Consider the following 19,881-nt stretch of genomic DNA (forward strand, 5'->3'; position numbering starts at 1 on the left):
TCACTTGTCTATTTTGCAAAGGTTAGTGTAGATAAACCTAGATAATACTGTAAATCCACTCAGCCAGGAAAACAAACTGCAATTTGTTGTAATAATGGGGAAAGCAAATCAGTGAATGAGGGCACTAATCTCAACCCTTCTGTGTGGTATATCTCTCACTGTTCCCTTAGAACACCTCACATATCACTTATTAAATGTTAATAAAGCTTAATTTTGCTTTTTTAAGGTATAAATAAATGTTAGTAATTTTAACATTTTTACATCTCAATGGTTTGTCTTGTGCGCACAAGTCATTGCAGTCATTGGCAACTATCTTGGCCTGTTTTAAATCATGGAGGTAATCTTTTGTTTAAAAGTAGCTCTCACTTATATTGATATATCCTGCTGAAGAAATAGGATTCTGAAGAAGTTGAAATGATTAAAGCCACCTTAGCAATAATTTTTTTTTATTTTTTGAGATGCCAGTGATAAAAGTTCATATTCTAGAATACAATATTTATCAACATACAGAGGAGTTGAAAGAAGAAAATCTCTTTAGTGAATTTTATAAATCATTACTTGTGGAGATACAAGTCTGCAAAAATGATATGTTTGATGACCTTTTATAAGACTCATTTGGAGGTGTTTTGGTAGATGTTTCTTTTCAGACGTGTTTGTATGTTACTGTTACCTTTTAGTCCATATGCCTATAATTTTAACTTTTTGGTGAAAAAATTGTCAATGTAAAGGTACACAGAACACTTTCTAGAATTATTATAATTGTATAAATTAACAGTTTTTTCTTTTTTTCACCAAAAGAAGAAAATTCGGAAGAGTTGCCTGGTGAAAGACACAGAAAACGACATAAGTCAGATAGTATTTCCCTTACATTTGATGAAAGCTGTGCCCTGTGTGTCATAAGTGAGATATGCTGTGAACGAAGCGGTAGCAGTGACTCAACAGAAATCCCTTCAAGTCCGGTAATCATTACTTGTTAAAATAGATTAGCTATCTTGTCAGCAGAAATTTAGGTAAAGGGGGTTTGAAAGAAACTCTTTTTCAAAGGACAGGAGTATGGGCTTCTGAATTTGTGATAAGATTTTCCCTTTAAGGGGAGTGACTGTGTAATAACATCCACTTAGATGTAGTCTTGGGGATGGAGAGTTAGAGATTTGATGATAAAATTAATATTAAATGTGATGAAAGATACTTAAGAGAATCAAGCTTATATGGTTTTAGAAACTTGTAGCAATTCTGCTTTAGTGATTGTAAAAGTTAAAAAAGCCAGGGCAGAACCCCCCAAATTTCATTAACCTAGATATTTGTAGCTCTTCATATGAGTCTGAGCACCATAACTGGTATATTTCCTAGTTTTTTCAGTTACTAGAATTTGCATATTTTCTTGGAAAGCTTAATCATAATTTAAGGCAATGCCTATACGTTTCAGCCACCAGCAAGTATGTCATTGTCCATTATTTTCAACACCTACCACATAGGTGACGTGGTAGGTTTGGAAGTAAAAAAGGGCAGATTTAACTGGAAGGAAGGAAATACGGATGTGACATTATGTATGGTAGGACAGTATCAGTCTTGGTTTTTATTCAAATCTATCACAATTTATTAAGTACCTACTGTGTGTTGAGCATGGTGGGAGATATAAATCATGGCTTTGGTTTCCACTTTATCCAATTTATCCATCTAGCTGAAGGCCAGTGTCTTTTATCTTTGAAATTAGCTGTATTATTTTAACTGTTTTCCTGGCTATCTCACTATGTAACTATAATAAATATCCTTGACACAGTCTTTTATACTCTTTATCAGAGGACCATAGGCTGAGAGTTAAAAAATAATTTAGAGATCCTCTAATCTAACTCCTTTCCAAATCATGAATCCTGTTTCCAGTATGCCTAATCATTGATCATTTAGCCTAAGTGAAGATTTCCTCTGATAGAAAATCCATTAGTTTTTACGTTGGCCCATTTCACTTTTAAATATTCTCACTTTTAGGAGATTTTTTTCCCCTTAGTTTGTACTGAAATGACCTCTCTGTAATTTTTTATCAATTTGTCTTAAGGGGTCAAGTAAAACAATTATGATCTTGCATTCACATAACAATGCTTCATGTGTTTGAAGATTATCATATCCCCTATAAAATGTTATCTTTTCTAGGCTAAACATTCCTATTTCCTTTAATGAAAAATACAGTGATTTAGAGTACTCCTCCTGTTACAGTTCTACTCCTGGTTGAATATTAACTTTTCACCATTTCTTCAAAAAATGTCATACCCAGAGCTAGATATAGTAGTTCCAATATAGTCTGACATGTCTGTCATAGTATAGTGTAATTATCATCTCCTTGTGCCAGGACACTTGGGTCTTTTTTTTCTTTTTTGTAGTCTTACCCTGTGATCTTATTGATGTAAAGTCCCAGGTGAGGAGGCTTCCTCTAGTAATACAGATTAGCACCTATTCTATAACTTAAAACCATATGGAATTGCTTGGGACACTGAGTTCTGAGACCAACTCTGTCTACTACTGATTCTTAAGCTGGTATTCATGGATAAATTTCAGGTTATCCATGAGCTTAGATGGGGGAAGAATTACATATTTATTTTCACTAATTTCCAAATGAAATTTAGCATTTTCCTTAATTACTTAAAAACATTCTTTTGAGAAGGGGTCCATGGGTTTCAGTAGACTGCCAGGGTTTGGAGGGCATGATACAAAAAGGTTAAGAAGTTCCATGCTACCTCTCCTTGGATACTTTTCCTTTCACTGATAGTAGGAAGTTTTTATGACTTATTTTTCTGTTCTTCAACTGGTCTATTGGAACTCAGAGCCTTGATCAATCTGTTGGAATTTGGAACCCTCATTGCTCCGTTCAAACTCAGGCTCCCTTCATTGAACTATTAGAAGCTGGGCTCAAAATTTACCCATTCCGACTTGGATCCCAAAATTCTACCCTCGCTTCAAGGGGCAGGCCTTGTGATAAAAAGGAAAGGGTTGTAGATTATTGGTGTATGCTGAGCCTGTCAAAGGTCCTTTTTACTCCTAGATTTAGGGGTTGGAGAGAATAAAGACAGGAGGAGTAGGGCAGCCTTCCTGGGTCAGAACTGAGAGAAGGGGGGGGCTGATTTTTAGGGCAAATAGGGATTTAATCTAGGTATTGTGAAAACATTATTGGGGGAAAGAGACATGGGGGCTGTTTGGAGAAGGGGGATGGCAACTGAGGGAAGAATCCATTTTCACTAGTAAAGGGATAAACCAAATAAACCTTGCCTTGAAGTACAGCTGAATTGTTTTGAATAATGACCTGTATGGATTTTTTATGTTTTTACATTGCCACCATTTCAGTTTATAGCTCCTCTTCCCTCCCAACATATATACAATGAGCCCTGCCTTGTAACAAAGAAAAATGGGTAAAGAAAACTACTGTCAGCAACTTTTTGACAGTAGTCTACATCATTCCAAACCCACAGTTCCTTATCTTCTCAGAGAAAGAAGAGAAATATATTTATTTTCTCCTTGGGAAGGGGAGGAGCCCATACTGATCGTTAAATTTTTTGTGTTTGGCTTTATTTTAGTGTAGTTTCAATTTACGTTGTTTATCATTTTTATATATATTGCTTTTTGGGCAGCTAGGTGGCACAGTGGGTAGGGTGCCAGGCCTGGAGTTAGGAAGATTCGTCTTCCTGAGTTCAAATCTGACCCCAGACACTTACTAGCTGTGTGACCCTGGGCAAGTCATTTTAACCCTACTTGCCTCAGTTTCTTCCTGAACTGTAAAATGAGCTAGAGAAGAAAATGGCAAACCACTTCAGTATCTTTGCCAAGAAAACCCCAAATGGAGTCAGGAAGAAGAATAGGACACAACTGGACCACAGCAATTTATTATTCTCCTGTTTCTACTTATTTCATACTCTGCATTTCTTCATTATCTAGTGTTTTTTCTTTAAATTTCTCATATTTATTGTTTTTTATGCTACAATAATGTATTATATGTTCATGCACCACAGTTTGTTCAACTGTTTCCTCAGCTAAATGGGTCCGGTTTTTGAAACCACAAAAAGTGTTGCTATGATTGTTTTTGTGTATGTGAGAGCTGTTTGTCTCCCTCTCCACCCCCCAGGACTATACTCTTAAGCATTGGGATCTCTGAATCAGAGATTATGAACAATTTAGGAGAATTTTTCTCCTACATTTTATTCCACATTGTTTTCCAGAATGGTTGGACCAGTTTGCAGGTCCATCAGCAGTGCTGTCTTCCTCATAGATCCTCCAGCATTGACTATTTTCATCTTTTGTTATGATGATTTGCTGAGTATGAGATGAAACTGCCGAATTGTTTTCTTTGCATTTCTGTTATTAATAGTGATTTGGAACATGTTTTTGTATGCTTGTTCACAGTTTGTAATTCTTTTGAAAACTTGATATTGACTGCTTAACTATTGGGTAACAGCTCTTTAGATAATTTGTGATTATGATGATAATAGCAGCTAGCATTTACATGGTGTTTTAAGTTTTGCAAAGCATCTTACAGACATCTCGTTTTTATGAACTATTGAATACAATGAATTTTCCCATTGATAACTTCCCTTCTTATGCATGATCATTGTTTTATGATTCAGAACCATTTGGTATCTGTGATTGATTGGTGTTAAAACAGGCTTTTGCATCATCAGGTAATTTAGAACTAATGAATACATGCTGTTGATTTCCAAATGTAACCCATCCCAGTCTCATCCCTACCCAATTCATGCCCAAGCTCATTCTCCATCTGGTACGCCTATCCTACAAACATTGGCAAACTTATTTGATTGGCCATCGGGCGTTATCTAGGCAATATTTTAATCCACTATTTTTTTCCAATTGTGTATTTTTAGACCAGCCTCACATTGCTGTGAGTTTATTTGAAGTTTTGTGTAGTGTTACAGGGGATGATGCAAAAAGTACAGTCATCTGATTAGAAGCATTTGGATAGGCTTGTAATTGATAAGGAATCCTTCATTCAGACTTTATGTAAAGTATATTTTTCATGATGTCTTGTTTGCTGTGAGTCTTACGTGATTTTGATATGTGCCTCCCAGATGCACATCTGAGGAGACTTCAAGTCTCCATTGTTTTGTTTTGTTTTTTGAGTCATATTCTTTTAAATCACTGAATAATAGCCAGGCATGTTGATGCACATCTATAATCCTTGCTACTGGGGTAGGTTGATGGATCCCCTTGATTTCGGGAGTGCTGAGCTGCAGTGTGGCTGAAGCTAATGGAGTGTGCTAAGTGCAGCACCAATGTGGTCAGCCTTTGGGAGTGGAAGACCACCAGGCTGCCTAAGGAGGAGCAAAGTGGCGCAGGTCGTAGACGGAGCAGAGTGAAGCTTCCATAACAGTCGGTTTTGGATCAGGCTTGTTTAGTGGCTGCTGTATGTTGTCCATCTTGGACTGGTTGAGGAGACCCATTCTCCAAAGAAGAAAATCAGTGAAAAATAAATAGTGGTGTATTGTGTTCTCTGTATCTTTGAGTCAATAGAGTTGACTGTAAAGTTGTGGTCTTTTGTAGAAAATTGTCTGAGAAAATAACGCTTAAATGGTTTTTGTTGAGGTTACTGTTGATGTGAGCATGGACTGTTGTGACCATTTGAATAAATGGGGTGCTAGTTGCTGCTGTTTTCTCAATTCCCTCCTTTCCTTTCTCCCCTACCCATTTTTGCTTTTTGTTTTTTGGGAGCAGGGTAAGAGCAAAATCCGTAACTTTTTCAGTCTTTAGGAATCTTCACCTCTTTTGATTATCTGCTAATTGATCCTTGAGTGCTTCAGGAATTGTTTCCTGAAGCATGGATTTTTTCTGTGTCTAATTGGCCATTTCTAATGGTTCCCAACTTGTGGTTTAAGTACAATTGTCACTTCTTCACAAAGCCTGAATTGAATATGATGATTTCATATCTTTTTCATGGGAATGATATAGTACCATAAAAAATCCTCACAATTCTGCTATTTTACTTGTGTTTGATTCCATCTGGTTTTATCTGCAAATTCATTCAGGATGAACTGGCTTAATCTGGATCTCACAACATCTTTGTTGGATTGTTTTCTTAACAAGTTTTCATTGTTTTGAGGTAATAGTGCTTGTAGTTTTCCAACATTTTTCTGTAGTTTTACAGTTGAGTTTGTATTCAACTTGTATTGCCCTTGGCTGCCATTTGAGGTAGTATATACCTGCCAATGAGGTAGTATTTGCTGGTTGAAATACTTTATGGGCTTTTTTTCCCCACTCTTTTGTTGTGATGACTGTTGTACAGGAGTTGAAATTTTAAGAAATGTGATTAATGAACTTCTGTGAAGATGGAGGAGTAAAAGATCCATGGAGAACCTTCTCAGTATCCCAAATGAGCCAAAAATTGTGTCAATAAATGCCTGAAAGAGTGAAAAACACTATCATTTTTCAAGAGAAAAATTTTGGGGGAAAAAATTCAAGGCTTAATAAACATGAGAAAAGGTTCTGATACAATCAAAATGAATATAAGAGTAGAGACATAAACACCAGACAAATAGAATGTATAAAATACAAAACAGAAGCATTAATCTTTTTAGGACACAATGGATATTGGAACAGTGGATGTAGTAAAGGAATTTAAGGAAGAAATGAATTTAAGAAAAATGCCATGGAGGAGCTGAAATAAAATGAAAAGAAACTGAATGAGAACTTTCCTGAGATTTCTGAAACAACAGCTTAGAAGTATCTGAAGAAAAAGGTAACATTTTTAAAATAGAATTATTTCCCTGGAGGACAAAATTGAAGAAACCAAGAAAGGGAAACATGCTCAAAAAATTTCACAACTGGACAAAGATTTAGAACAGTTGGATAAATTGTATCTGGAAGCCAGAACAAGGCAAAAGAATATCAGAATTCTCAGTTTCTGGAAGCCGAAGAAAACTAGATGACGTTCTGGGAAACTATATAGGGAAATCTGAGAATATATTGAAAATGAGGGACAGATTATAAGTTAATGGAACAGTTAATCCTAAGGTAATCTTGCCTAGATACATCATTGTTAGACTTCACGACTGCCCTGATAAAGAGATGATTTTGCAAGTCACTGAGAAAAGCATCTCATACCAGAAAACATCAGTTTGAATTATATAACATTTCTAGCAAAACAAGAAAAAGGACAGAATCTGAAATAGTTTAGTTCTAAAAAATTAAAGCTATAAAATTTCATCCCAAATCCAGTTTAGTTTTCCATTTGTGCTAAGTTTCTAATAGAATCTTTTTGAAGACAAAAAAGGTGGTCATTTTGAGTCTACGGGGATTTCAAGGATTTGTGGAGGAGAGAGCCAGTCTTAAGGCAGCTTTGCAACAAGAAGGCAGATCATCGTCAAGGTATGAAAACCAAAGTGAGTTTTACAGTTTAACTCAATGTAATCACTCTAGGGAGATCGTTTTAGGGGTGAGGGAGAAGGGAGGAGGGAAGAAGAGAAATTGAGTATAAGCATCAAAGGTGAAGAAAATGGAGAACAAACAACAAAGAATAGGAAGAGAGGAGAAAGGGTAAGCACTCTTAATACTGATCTCAAAGGGGAGGAAGAGGGAACTGGAATTTTTAGAAAACTAATAGAACTTAAAGAGAGCCTGTTTGTTGAGTGCGATTGTTGTGTGTTAAGGTTGGAATCGGATTAAAATGAAATAAGGGCAATTTTATCCCTTTTACCTAAATGCTAATAAAATATAATTAAGGACAGACCAGAATTGAGATGAGAGATTGGGCTAGAAATGGTGATATCCAATTTCTTAAGTCTACTGTATATGTTCTGGATTTGTAGGAGCTACTGTAATTGTATGCAGTGTCTATACCTTTATCCTTTTTGGATGCTTACTTCAGCCTCTGCTCTATCTGGTCAGCTGATTCCACAGACAGCTGATTTGATGTGATTTGTTTCCTGTCTGTTGAAAAATGGCAAATTTAAATTTTTAATGTTTCTTGCCCTGTTTAGTGCCTTTCCGGCTCTTCTAAACGACTGTACTTAAGATTTGTATGAGAATTTTTAGGAGTCTACTTTCACTTTGGCTTTTAAGTTTTTTAATCATAAGCCATATGTGCCAGTGTAGTTTTCACTTTCTACCCGTGTTCACTTGTGTATTGAAGTTGTTGAATTTCAAAGTATATATTGATTTATCTTGAAGAACATTGTCAAGTTCTTAAGTAGAATTTCTCTACTACTCTCTGTAGTCGATATTGCGACATGAACTACTTATCTTCATGGTGGTATATTTGCTTATGTTTATTTTGAGAATCTTTTGAAATAATTTGAGTATACAATGAAACCAAACACAGCCAGCTTTTTTATTCACAAGCTGCTCATCCATGTAGTTGTGACCTCTTTTATGTATTCTATTCATATTTCATAGTTAGAATGTCAAAGTGGATGTTTTCAGTTTCTCCCACTGATGTCAGTTTGTTGGGCATTAGACATAAAGCATAATTTTTTTCTTGCCAGATTGAGAGTCTGCCCTTTATGTCCTATGCCAAAAAACTTCACATAGGCAGCATACTTCATTAGGAATAGGAAATGCCTACCAGCTTGCAAATAGATAGTGAATTGAATGCATGTCGTTTTGAATCTTTCCCTTTTAAAATGCTTTATAAATTCTAAAAGCTGAGTTGCAAAAGAATATTTGAGAAATAATACTCAGCTCACTTATAAAACTGCAGAGATTAAAAAGGTATACGCAGAGTTCTTCAATGAACCATTGTTATCTTTTTAAAATCTCTGAATAAAAAGATATAAGGATGTTCTTTCCTTCTGGTTCTTTGTTACTAACTAAAAGCACTGTTGTCAATATTTTTGTATATATGGGACATTTGGAAACTGTTGATTCCTTTTAGTATGATTGACATATGTAGCACCCACCTTGTAGCTGAGATACAGCATTTCAGATAGCGTAGAAAATAATATATGGTTTTAAATTGACATCTAAGAATCACCTTACGATTCTGGCAATAATTGAAGTACAGTAGTCCAGTTTCTAGCTTAACACATTTATGTATTATTTAAATGTTTTTCTTCCATTCCTTGGTAAGGTAGGTATCTAATTAGGCTGATCTATTAAGGTGGATGTTAGCTGGGGAGAATCAGCAAACTCATCCTACCTTGAGTTTGGTTACTCCTTTTTTCCTTTCAAATGCGATCAGCTGTAAGTCCAATATGCAGGCCAGTCTCCTGAGAAGCACTTCTTTAATATTTCTTAATTCCTGCTTTTTCTTAAAGAACTTAGGAAATAATAGCAAATGTTTTGCTGCCCATCTTCACCTTTACCCTCCAGTAAAATAATGAGATTAGAGCATAGCAGCATTCTTTCCTTGTTATGCATTTAAACCTTCATTTCTACTTCCAAAATTTGTAGTGTAGAAAAGGGGCTAGGATTAAATTGCCTAAAATATTTTATTCTCTTAACTAAGGGCTAAAATTCTCTCAATATGCAAGAAGTTTAAAAAGATTATTTCCTCAAACTCTCTTTATATGGCTACACACTCAAAATTTGTAACCTGGCTGGAATCATTTTTGTCAGGGAAAAATTAGAAGTGAATTCTAACTCATCTGTATAACAGACAAATCATAGTGATTCAAAAGGGCAGGGGAGGGGAGAAGAGAAAAGAAGGAAAGGCTTTCTTTGAGGGAGGGTTGGTAACTTCATTGGTTGGAATTCTCCCCCAAGCTAGGGAAATGTGACATCAGTCATGCTGGCTACTGAACTGGCTGTCCTCACCTGCTGCACTTAGGACTGGAGCTGTACAAACTTGGTACTATTTTCATAAGTGCCAGTGCTATATTATTGAATTGTATAGCTGCTGGTGCCATAATCAGACTGTGTTACAAATGAAGAATGTGGACTTCTAATAGCATATGGCCATGTAATTATAATCAAGCTTCTAGAGTGTCTCCAGCCACATCTGGATGATTGATTAAAGAAGTGGTATGCTGAAAACAATTACCCATTCCACCTCTGCCTTCTCTGGGATATGGCAGCATCTGCTAGGGACTGGCTGATCATCTCATTAAAGTATTTTCTTTAAGTGTGATCCTTGCATTTTCTGTGCAAAGATTCAAAATCCGTGGAAGCTGTGGTGGTTAATGAGTGTCATATAGTTTCCATTGATTTCTTCAAGAAGATGTTACTTGCATTTTTCATAGTTGATAGAATTGAGAAGCAAGAAGGGACCTTAGAAATATTTTAGTAGACCTCATAATCCAGATGAGGAGACTGAAACCTAAGCAGTTAAGTGATTGGCCTACAGTCACTCGGTTGTTAATGACTGACCTAAGATTCAAACTCAGTTTTTCTGACTTCCAATTCTTTACACTCAGCTATGTGACTAGATCTCATTCCACAGTAAGGGTCTTTGTCACACCTGCCTTGGTTAACAAATTTAATAGCTCTTTGGCTCAGAGTCCAAAAACTCATCTTTAAGCTGTACCTTGTATAAGGCACATAATACTGATGAACATTAGTTTCTCCTGATTTCTGAAATGTTCAGAGATAGCTGGGAAAGGCAATTGTCTCAAAATTGAGAACCTTTAGCAGGATTTTTTATAAATAGTCTCAAATTTAGACTATTTTACATAGCCAGTTATTTGTATTTTCTGGGCAAGCCCTCTGGTAAGTGCTAGAATTATGTAAATTGGACCATTCTTTTACCTCTCCAAATTCAACCTGTAATCCTATTTATTAAACTGTATAAAGTTTATGTTTCTAAGTCAACAGATTAAAGACCCAAGTGTGCACAAGTCATGTGCTAGTTCTGTGGGGGAGGCCTTAAGAAAGTATAGAGGACAGTCTTTGTCCTCAAATACATAATCTTTTGGGAAAATTAGATAGTACATCTGTAATTCAGTAATTCAAAGGAGACAAATAATTTTCAGATGTGTGATTGGGAAGGTTTTCCAGGAATATGGAACTTGAGCTGACCCTCAAGGACTGTGGAGGAGTGGGATGTGGTTGGGGAGGAGAAGGAAACATTTCAAATAGGAGGAAAGGTTAAAGCAAAGGCTTGGAGGTAGGGATAGTCTGCCTGGAGAGGATGGTTCATTTTGAGGTTATCAAGTGTAAGAAGAGCTTTAAATATTAGCGTTTTTGAAGGCCTGGAATGTCAGGATAAGGAGTCTAGGTTTTGTCCAATTTTGTGTAAGGAAATGACAAAGTTTTTTTGGAAGAATTAGTTTGATGTGCTGATTGGATTTTAAGGTGGGGGTGGGATTGGACAAGTAAGGGAGAGCAGTTAGGAAACTGTGGATCGTTTTTTTTTGCTTGAGTTAAAATTCCTTTTCTTTTGTTTAGGATATTGATACTGGTGTATTAAGTGAAAATTCAGATGATTCAGTTTCAGACCAATTCAGTGTTGAGTTTGAAGTTGAGTCTCTTGATTCAGAAGATTATAGCCACAATGAAGAAGGACAAGAACTCACAGATGAAGATGATGAGGTGGGTTTTTTTTTTTTTAACATAGCTGCTTAAGAAATAAGTGAAGTGTTTTCCTTGTTTTTAGTGCATTCTGTACAGCAAATTGAAATGTTAATCCCGATTTTTGAATGTATTGGTTCATTTAAAATTCCAGAAATTTCTTTATCTTTGTCTTCATCACCCTTCATGCATGAAAGCAAAGTCTGTTTACCTTGTAATTCTGAGAGGTAGCTAACACAAGCAGTATCATTCTCATTTTGTAGATAGAAGTTTAGAAAGGTGAAGTTACTTGCCCTTGGCAAGTTGCGGAGCCTGTCTGGGCTCTGCTCAGCTCCAGTGCTGTGCTTCTGTTTGCTTGTGGGTCAGCTCTTCATTTTCGAAACTCCACTTCTAGTAAATCTAGGGAACTTGTTTAGATAAAATGAAGTAATAGATTGGTATTAATGGAGTTGTTGGGCCTTGTTTTAGATATCCCAGGTAACCTTATATCAGGCAGAGGATAGTGACACTGACTCGTTTGATGAAGATCCTGAAATATCCTTAGCTGTAAGTATAAAATTCTGATTTCCTGCGATACAAAAGCAAATGACAGTGAGATGTGAATTTAGAGTAGGGTTAGAAAAGTATATCCACTTTGTAAGAAGTAAAAAAATTTGTGGAATTTACTTTATTTTTAACATTACAATATACATTAATGACTTAAGGCAGTCATCTGTTGCTACATATTTGTTGTTTATTGGAATGTGATTAATATTTTTTTGTTAAATGCTCACATTTATGCCACACACTTAGGATTTCCTGTTCATTAATTAACTGATGTTGAGAAAGATTTTGTTAAAACTGTTGTTTTAGCTTCTTATTTGGTTAATATTGCTAGTTATTCTTTCCTTCTAAGGATAGATTAGTAGTAAAGTGTATTTTCATATGCTAAAGAAGAGAAAAGATTATAAAATCAGGTATACACCATAGGGATATCTGTGTTTACCTGACTTTAAATACTCTCTTTGTATGTAGAATAAGAAAAAAGGTTAAAAAAGGTGGCCTGGGTGCTACATTTTGAGGACAGAGGATGGCAGGGGGATGACACAGCACTCAGTATCCTTGTGCCAAACAACTTCTAAGGAAGATTGTCCCCCCATGGTGAACTTAGGGAAGGATGTGGTGCAAGGCCTGGATGAGTTGTGACGTGCATTTCTGTTAGAGGGAATGTCCAAATCATTGAGATCAAAGGTATTTGAGAATTGTAAGAACACCATAATACTGTGTGACTTGAAAAGAAAACTTTAAATTTCATTGTAATGTTGGAAGACAAAAACTAGAAAATTAAAATGACTTCATAATATTGATATAGTTGAGGTCAAGTTGAGTAAGCTGTTTCATATAACATACTGTATATAAAAATTTTGAAGTACATAGTCACATAGTAGATCTAGCAATAGTTTTATCTCATCCTAACAGAAACAGTAACATATACCGTTATGATTTTAAAAGAACTTAGTGAAAACTATTTTCTAACATTCTTTTATGACTTCCATTTTAATATTATAAGATAGCATTGTAGACACTGGGCATGCTTGGTTTTGTGAGATGATGTGCTTTAAAGTCCATTGGTGTCAGACTAAATATAGGGGCCACCGATTTCTACATCAAGATCCCTGTGGGCTACTTATTGACTTATGTTACCTCTGTTTTATTGTATTTATTTATTTTGTAACATTTCCCAGGCACATTTTATTCTGGTTCCAGGGAGTGCTTGGAAGCGTTGTGGTGCATCAGTGAACTCTGTGTTTGATGCCTCTGCTCTGGTCTTTAAACCTGACTGCTCAAGAATTTTGCTTTCACCCATCAGTTATAACTGAATTTGACATTGTTTGCATCATTCTGCCCTTATCTCCAGCTTCTCTTCAAACTGAGCCTTATTGGTTTGTTAGTGACTCAGGGTTCAGGTTTTTTTTTTTCTTTTAATTTACATTGTTGTAGTTGTATGTATGGTTCTACTTATCTGTTTGTATCATTTTATGCAGTTGTTCCTAAGTTATTCTCATAGTTACTATTTCTTATTGTGTAACTCTATACTATTACATTCATGTACTGCAATTTAGTCATTGTCCGTTTGATGGACACTCTGCTTTACCATCACAAAAAGTGCTGAATATGAATCTATATACTGATCACCCTGCTTTTCTACCTGTACCTCATACTGTTTCCCTTCATGGACTCAATGCTCCAGCTAAACTGGATTATTTGGTATCTCTTGAATGTGTCTTGTACCTCATTGCCTTTGTTCAAGCCATTTTCTCTACCTAGCATGTCTATCTAGCTAAGTGACTCAGTGAATAGAGGGTTTACTAGAGTCAGGAGGAACTGAGTTCAAATCCATTCTCAAACACTTATTAGGTTTGTGACCCTGGGTAAATCACCTGATCTTTGCTTGCCTAAGTCTTCCCCTACTATAAAATAGGGATAAAAAATAGCACCTACCTTGCAGAGTTGTTGTGAAGATCAAGTGAGATAATATTTGTAAAGTGCTTAGCACAGCCCCTGGCGTATTGTAGGTGCTGTATAAATGCTTATTCTCTTCCCTTCCCTTCCTCCTCACTTTTGACTTTCTACCTATCCTTTCCAATTCAGTTTAGAATGCTCATCATTCATAAAGATTTTTCTAATTTCCCCTCAATGACTTTCTCCCCTCAAATTTTACATAGCACTTGGTTATGAAATCTTTCCTTAATACACAAGCGTTTTATGTACTTTGTTGCATTCTAGTAGTATGTATGTCTTATGCCTCTACTAGAATAGCTCTGTGAGGGCTATGTTTTCTCTAAACTTCATACCTTCCTCAGGATCTTGCACAATGCTGTGTTCACTGTTAATACTTCACTTATTAAATATTGTCTGTTGTGGAGGCCTTGGAATGGTGGGCTGAGGAGTCTGGACTTTTATGTTGTAGGTAGTGAAAACCATTGGATGCTTTTGAATAGGGAAATGACATGAGAAACACTGGCTCTAATGTGCAGGATGGATTGGTGGAAAGCTCGTTTAAATCATTTCATTACTCTAGATAATAAAGATCCTGAATGGCAATAAGAATGGGAAGAATTTTTGGATGTTGTGTTTCAGAGGAAGTATGAGGAGACTATAATGACTGAATTTGGGGGTAGAAGGAAATGGGGGGAGTCAGAGGTGGTTCCACTCCTTTGAGAGTTTGGTATTATTAGCAGAAACAAAAGAGTCAGGAGGGAAGGTTGATTTTTGTTTCTCTCTTGCTTCTCTCTTTGACCCCATCTCAACAAACACCAAACCTGCAGACAAAGCCTTTTACTGAAACTTGTTTTCTGTATTGTTTCTCATAAGATGGTAGTGAGGGACCTTCGCTAAAATCCTAGCTTAATGTCTTGTTATATAATTCAGGTAATCCTGAATTTTCAAGTTATTCCAGTGAGACTCAGACTTTTTAGCAAATTTAGTAAATTCCTACCAAGGTGAGAAGTCTAGGCCAAGTGAAGCACTATTAGTCTGTTCTCTCAAGATCAACCCAAGATCTCTCAAGATCAGAGAAGTTTATCACCAGAAGTGATAAGTCGGAAACCCTGTGCTAAGGTGCAGCATATGTACGTCAATACAGTGAGAATATGCTCACATGAGTGAAATCATAGATCTTCGAGGCATAAGAAACAAGTAAAAGTTAGGCTTAGTGTTAAGAAGAGAGACTGCTGAATTACTATGGCTTCTTTCTCTAGTTTAGCTCTCTAGAGCTAAGCAGTTGACAAACTTAAAGATAACAGACTGTTTAGTAACCTCTGTACCCATTCCAAAATATTTTCTCTTCCAAACGTATGCTTACTAAATATTTTCATTTCACTTTGTCCCTGAAATGACTACCAGGGATTCGTTTGAATTTGCAAGCCTTTTGAAAAAAAATGGAGCTATCACTCCTGGGAGGTTTGCTGAGGCTCAGAATTAATTTCTTTTAATTTAGGTTTTCTTCCTAACACAGCTTGATATTTGAAAGAAGAATTTTGTTTAGAGTGAAAGGATTATAGGTAATTTGGGGACATGAAGAACATTGGCGGGCACATAAGAGTTGATGATAATATAAGGAAATGCTAAGGGGGAATCACATTAGGATACATAGAGGGAGAAATGAGAGAAAGTACAATGGTAATGAAGATGTCAAAGACAGGTTTCATCTAGGGTTAACCTTCTCCACAGGGCAAGAGAACTAGAGGGGGATCCATTAGATGATTTTCATTCATAATTCCAGCCATCCTCTCAGCCTTTTCCACCTCTCCATTGTTCAGTGTTCTCAATATCTAGTATTATTAATTAGGCTGTATTATAAAGTAGACTTTTCTGAGTTTGGCCTGGGAACCTAACTTCTGTTTCTAGCAATATTTCTATGAAGACATTCATTTTCACTTTCAAAAAAACCTGATTTGTAAAATAACAAAAATCATTTGTAAGGTGGGAACTGGCTACAAATGTAAGTTGGCTAGTTTCCTATAAATTGCATTACTCTCTATTTTACAAAAAGGGGGAGGGGGGGGCAATAGTTAAAACAGATTCTTCTGAATACTACCCAATCAAAATAGACATGGTAGCAGATGGTTCCTGACAGATACGGATAAGGATGGATTCCTATTAAAAAAAGGTCTACAACTAAGAGAAATAGAATGCCTCACGTCAGAATCTCCAAAAGGTGAAAAGACCACTTACCCACAATTTCAGGTTTCAGGAGAAGTTGCTAAGAGTTAAAGATGGGCTAGAATTTGAAATGTTTTACAAAATAAGCTACCAAATCTTTTTATTCAATACCTGATTTTTAACAAACAAGCCGAATAAATTGGCATGACTAGCATTGTTATTTCTGGTTATTTAAGAACTATTGAAACTAGTTCTACTTCTTTTTTCATTGCAGGACTATTGGAAGTGTACTTCCTGTGATAAAATGAACCCTCCACTTCCACCACATTGCCATAGATGCTGGGCTTTGCGAGAGAATTGGCTTTCTGAGGGGAAAGGTGACGTGTCAGATAAAGGCAAACTAGAACGCCCCACACAAGGGGAGGAAGAGGGCTTTGATGTTCCAGATTGTAAGAAAGATAAAATGAATGACTCTCAAGATTCATGTGTTGAGGAAAGTGATGAAAAAATAGTACAGACGTCAGACTCCCAAGAAAGTGAGGATTATTCTCAGCCATCGACATCTAAAAGTATCATCTGTAGTAGTCAGGAAGGTGCTGGAGAATTTGAGAGAGAAGTGCAAGACAAAGAAGCAAGTGTGGAATCCATTCTTCCCCCTAGTACAGTAGAGCCCTGTGTCATCTGTCAGAGCCGACCTAAAAATGGATGCATTGTTCATGGAAGGACAGGACATCTTATGGCATGTTTTACATGTGCTAAGAAGCTGAAAAAGAGAAATAAGCCTTGTCCAGTGTGTAGGCAGCCAATTCAGATGATTGTGTTAACTTATTTTCTCTAAATGTGATATACTAAAAATGGAACCATGTATGAACCTTGGGTATGAAACTCTTAAAGAATGTTCACACGACTTGTGAACTTTATTTAAAATTTTATTTTTGTACGTTTTTTTTCTGGGATGACTTCTAATCCATATTAGTTAAATCTCATGCAATTTACTTTTTGGAAGAATTTTTTTATTCTCTTCCTTTGGGAAAAAACATTTTAATTACTATTTTTTCCATTTTTGCATTTTTATTACTTTTCATTTGTATTATTTATAGAGGCAGCCAGGTATAGTGGATAGAGTGCAGGTCAGATACTGCATGGGACACTTACAGCTCGTTTGACCCCGGATGAATCATTGAACCTCTTTGTGCTTTAGTTGGTTCCCAAAACTTATGTGCCAAGTCAGATCATTTGAGAGTAAGTCATAAACACTCATACTGGGTTATATTGAAACTATAGATCCTTTACTGTTTGCATCTGTTAAGAATCACTAGTTATTTTGAAGATTCACTTTCTTTTTGTTAAGTAATTTCCTTATCTACTTTGGGAGTGTGAAATTTTTTGAAAAAATTGTGTAAATAGTAAATTTAATAAATATTATTTAAGTTGAATACTGTTGGTGAAATGTGATGATGATTCATGAAAATGATTGTTTTTGAGTTGCAAATAAGTTCAGGTTTCTGATTCTTTGAAGTTTTATCTGTCCTTACTTCCAAGAATCTTAGGAAAAATCTCCTAGGAAAAACCTGATAGTTTTCATTTGTTATTTAGAGATCTTTTTATATTGCATAGACAAATAAAAAAGAAAGGGTGGCTTTATGTTTTTTAGAGCCCATCATAGTTCTTTTATAAATTTTTAAAATTTCTTTGTAGTTTACAACATTCAGTTCCACAAGCTTTTGAGTTTTAAATTTTCCCCTCTCCCCCAAGATGGCATGCAATCCGATATAAGTTATATATACATTCATATTAAACATTTTCACATTAGTCATGTGGTAAAGAAGAATTAGAATGAATGGAATGAGCCACAAGAAAGAAGAAACAAAACAGAGAACAAATACTATGCATTCAGACTCTAATTCCATCTCTGGATGTGGATAGCCTTTACCATCATGAGCCTTTTGGAGTTGTCTTAGAACCTTGCATTGCTGAGACTAGCCAAGTCTATCAAAGTTAGTCAAAATACAATATGACTGTAACTGTACGTAGCATATTCTCCTGGTTCTGCTCCCTTCACTTAGCATCAGTTCATTTAAGTCCAGGTTTTCCTGAAGTTCCTGTGCTCATTATTTTATAGCACAATAGTATTCCATTACTTTCATATACCACAACTTGTTCAGCTGTTCCCCAATTGATGACAATCCCCTCAATTTCCAATTCTTTGCCACCACAAGAAGTTGCTGCAAATGTTTTTGTACATGTGGGTCCTTTTTCCATTTGTATGATCCCTTTGAGATACAGCCCTAAAAATGGTATCATTGGGGCCATCATAATTCTTTCTATACTCCTTTGCCACCAGGACCATACCAGGCAGGTCTTTTTAAGGGCCTCAAGTACAATGTAGCAATGCCCCTTTGGATGAATGATAGCTTACCCCAGACCTTTTTCACCCTTCAAATTAGGATTAGAATTGGGAAAATCTGTTTCTACCAAGTTGAACATAATTCAGATGTAGCTCATTATGTTATCTTAATCTGGACATATGGCCCCAGGTAGGTGTCTTGGTTTCAACAACCAGGTCCACTTTTTTAAAAAATTCAGGAATTACACAAATGAAAGCATGTTCTTAAAGAATCTTTTGGTTTCTTTAGGCTACTAGATGTAGTTAAACCATTGGTACATGCTTGAATTTAATGTTTTAAAAGTTGGGGACATCAGTCACAATTACATAAAACTGATATTAACATGAATTTCTGCTCTTCCATGCAAATGAAGGTGATCCATTTTTAAGATTTTGCATAGGGGCACCTCCAAAGCAAATAGATTATGATTTGGTTTTTTTGGAAGCAGATTTACCTTCATAACGATTGTTGCTTAGTTTGTGAATTCTTCGAACTGCAGATTATTTGCTGACTGGAAAGCTAATTTAAATTTGAAATTTTATTGCACCAATTTAGGTGACTAACGTGTTTGTGCAAGTTAAGATAAGGAAATAAAATAAACTGGAGTCCATTTCTGCTTGTATTGAAGACTGGTAGTGAACCAGATAGCTGTACATCTGGATCATTTCCCTAGAATGTCTGCTCCAACTCTTGCTGAGACTGGGCCTACTCAACCCCCGTGGCTGCCCAGCCTGGTGTGTGTGACAATGCTGTTGAGTACAACTTGGACTGGAATCAAAGTATTGCAGCTTGTACCACTCAGTGGTGCTGCCCCATGCTGGGCTCACTGTTGGTGATCACTTGCTGTGGTGCTAAAAGTGGCAGTTGTGTGTGTATGTGTTCATCCTTTGTTACTGAAGAAGACCATGTCATCAGAGAAATGATGACATGACTTGCACTTGACTTTGTTTTGCGTGAGGGAGGGCTGTGCACATCACCAGCTTCACTGCCCCTCCACAGCCATCTGAATCTAGTGACTAGATATTCATCAGGATGATTGGAGATGACCCAGGATGAGGCAATTGGGGTTAAGTGACTTGCCCAAGGTCACAGAGCTAGTGAGTGTCAAGTGTCTGAGGTGAGATTTGAACTCCGATCCTCCTGACTCCTGCGTTGGTACTCTATCCATTGCACCACCTAGCTGCCCCAGGATGGGATCAAGAGAGTAAATAAAGGAGTTGTTCCAAGCAGGAAGTATCAACTCATGTTTTGAAACCAGAAGAAAGTCAATTACAGGTCAACAAGCATTTATTAGAAATGCCTAGAACACTTCTAAGTGCTGGGGATACGCAGAAAGGCAAAAACAACAATCTTTGCCCTCAAGGAGCCAGCAGTTTAATGGGAGAAAACATGCAAATAAGAAATGTACATAGAA

General features: G+C 36.3%; 1 protein-coding gene across 6 annotated transcripts in view; it reads left to right on the forward strand.

Annotated features, from left to right (window-relative positions):
- Positions 1–17,516, forward strand: part of LOC140516585 (E3 ubiquitin-protein ligase Mdm2-like) — a 29,797-nt gene extending 12,281 nt beyond the window's left edge. For 5 of the 6 annotated variants that reach the window (XM_072627538.1, XM_072627534.1, XM_072627536.1 and 2 more), the window contains 4 exons: positions 799–959; positions 11,314–11,457; positions 11,905–11,982; positions 16,355–17,516. In XM_072627538.1, coding sequence (XP_072483639.1) covers positions 799–959; positions 11,314–11,457; positions 11,905–11,982; positions 16,355–16,918 — 947 coding nt within the window. In that variant the 3' untranslated portion in view covers positions 16,919–17,516. The remainder of the gene's footprint in view (positions 1–798; positions 960–11,313; positions 11,458–11,904; positions 11,983–16,354) is intronic. The other variant, XM_072627535.1, reaches the window with a different exon arrangement.
- The last annotated feature ends 2,365 nt before the right edge of the window (positions 17,517–19,881 follow it).

The sequence above is a fragment of the Notamacropus eugenii genome, chromosome Y (assembly GCF_028372415.1).
Source record: "Notamacropus eugenii isolate mMacEug1 chromosome Y, mMacEug1.pri_v2, whole genome shotgun sequence".
NCBI lineage: Eukaryota > Metazoa > Chordata > Mammalia > Diprotodontia > Macropodidae > Notamacropus > Notamacropus eugenii.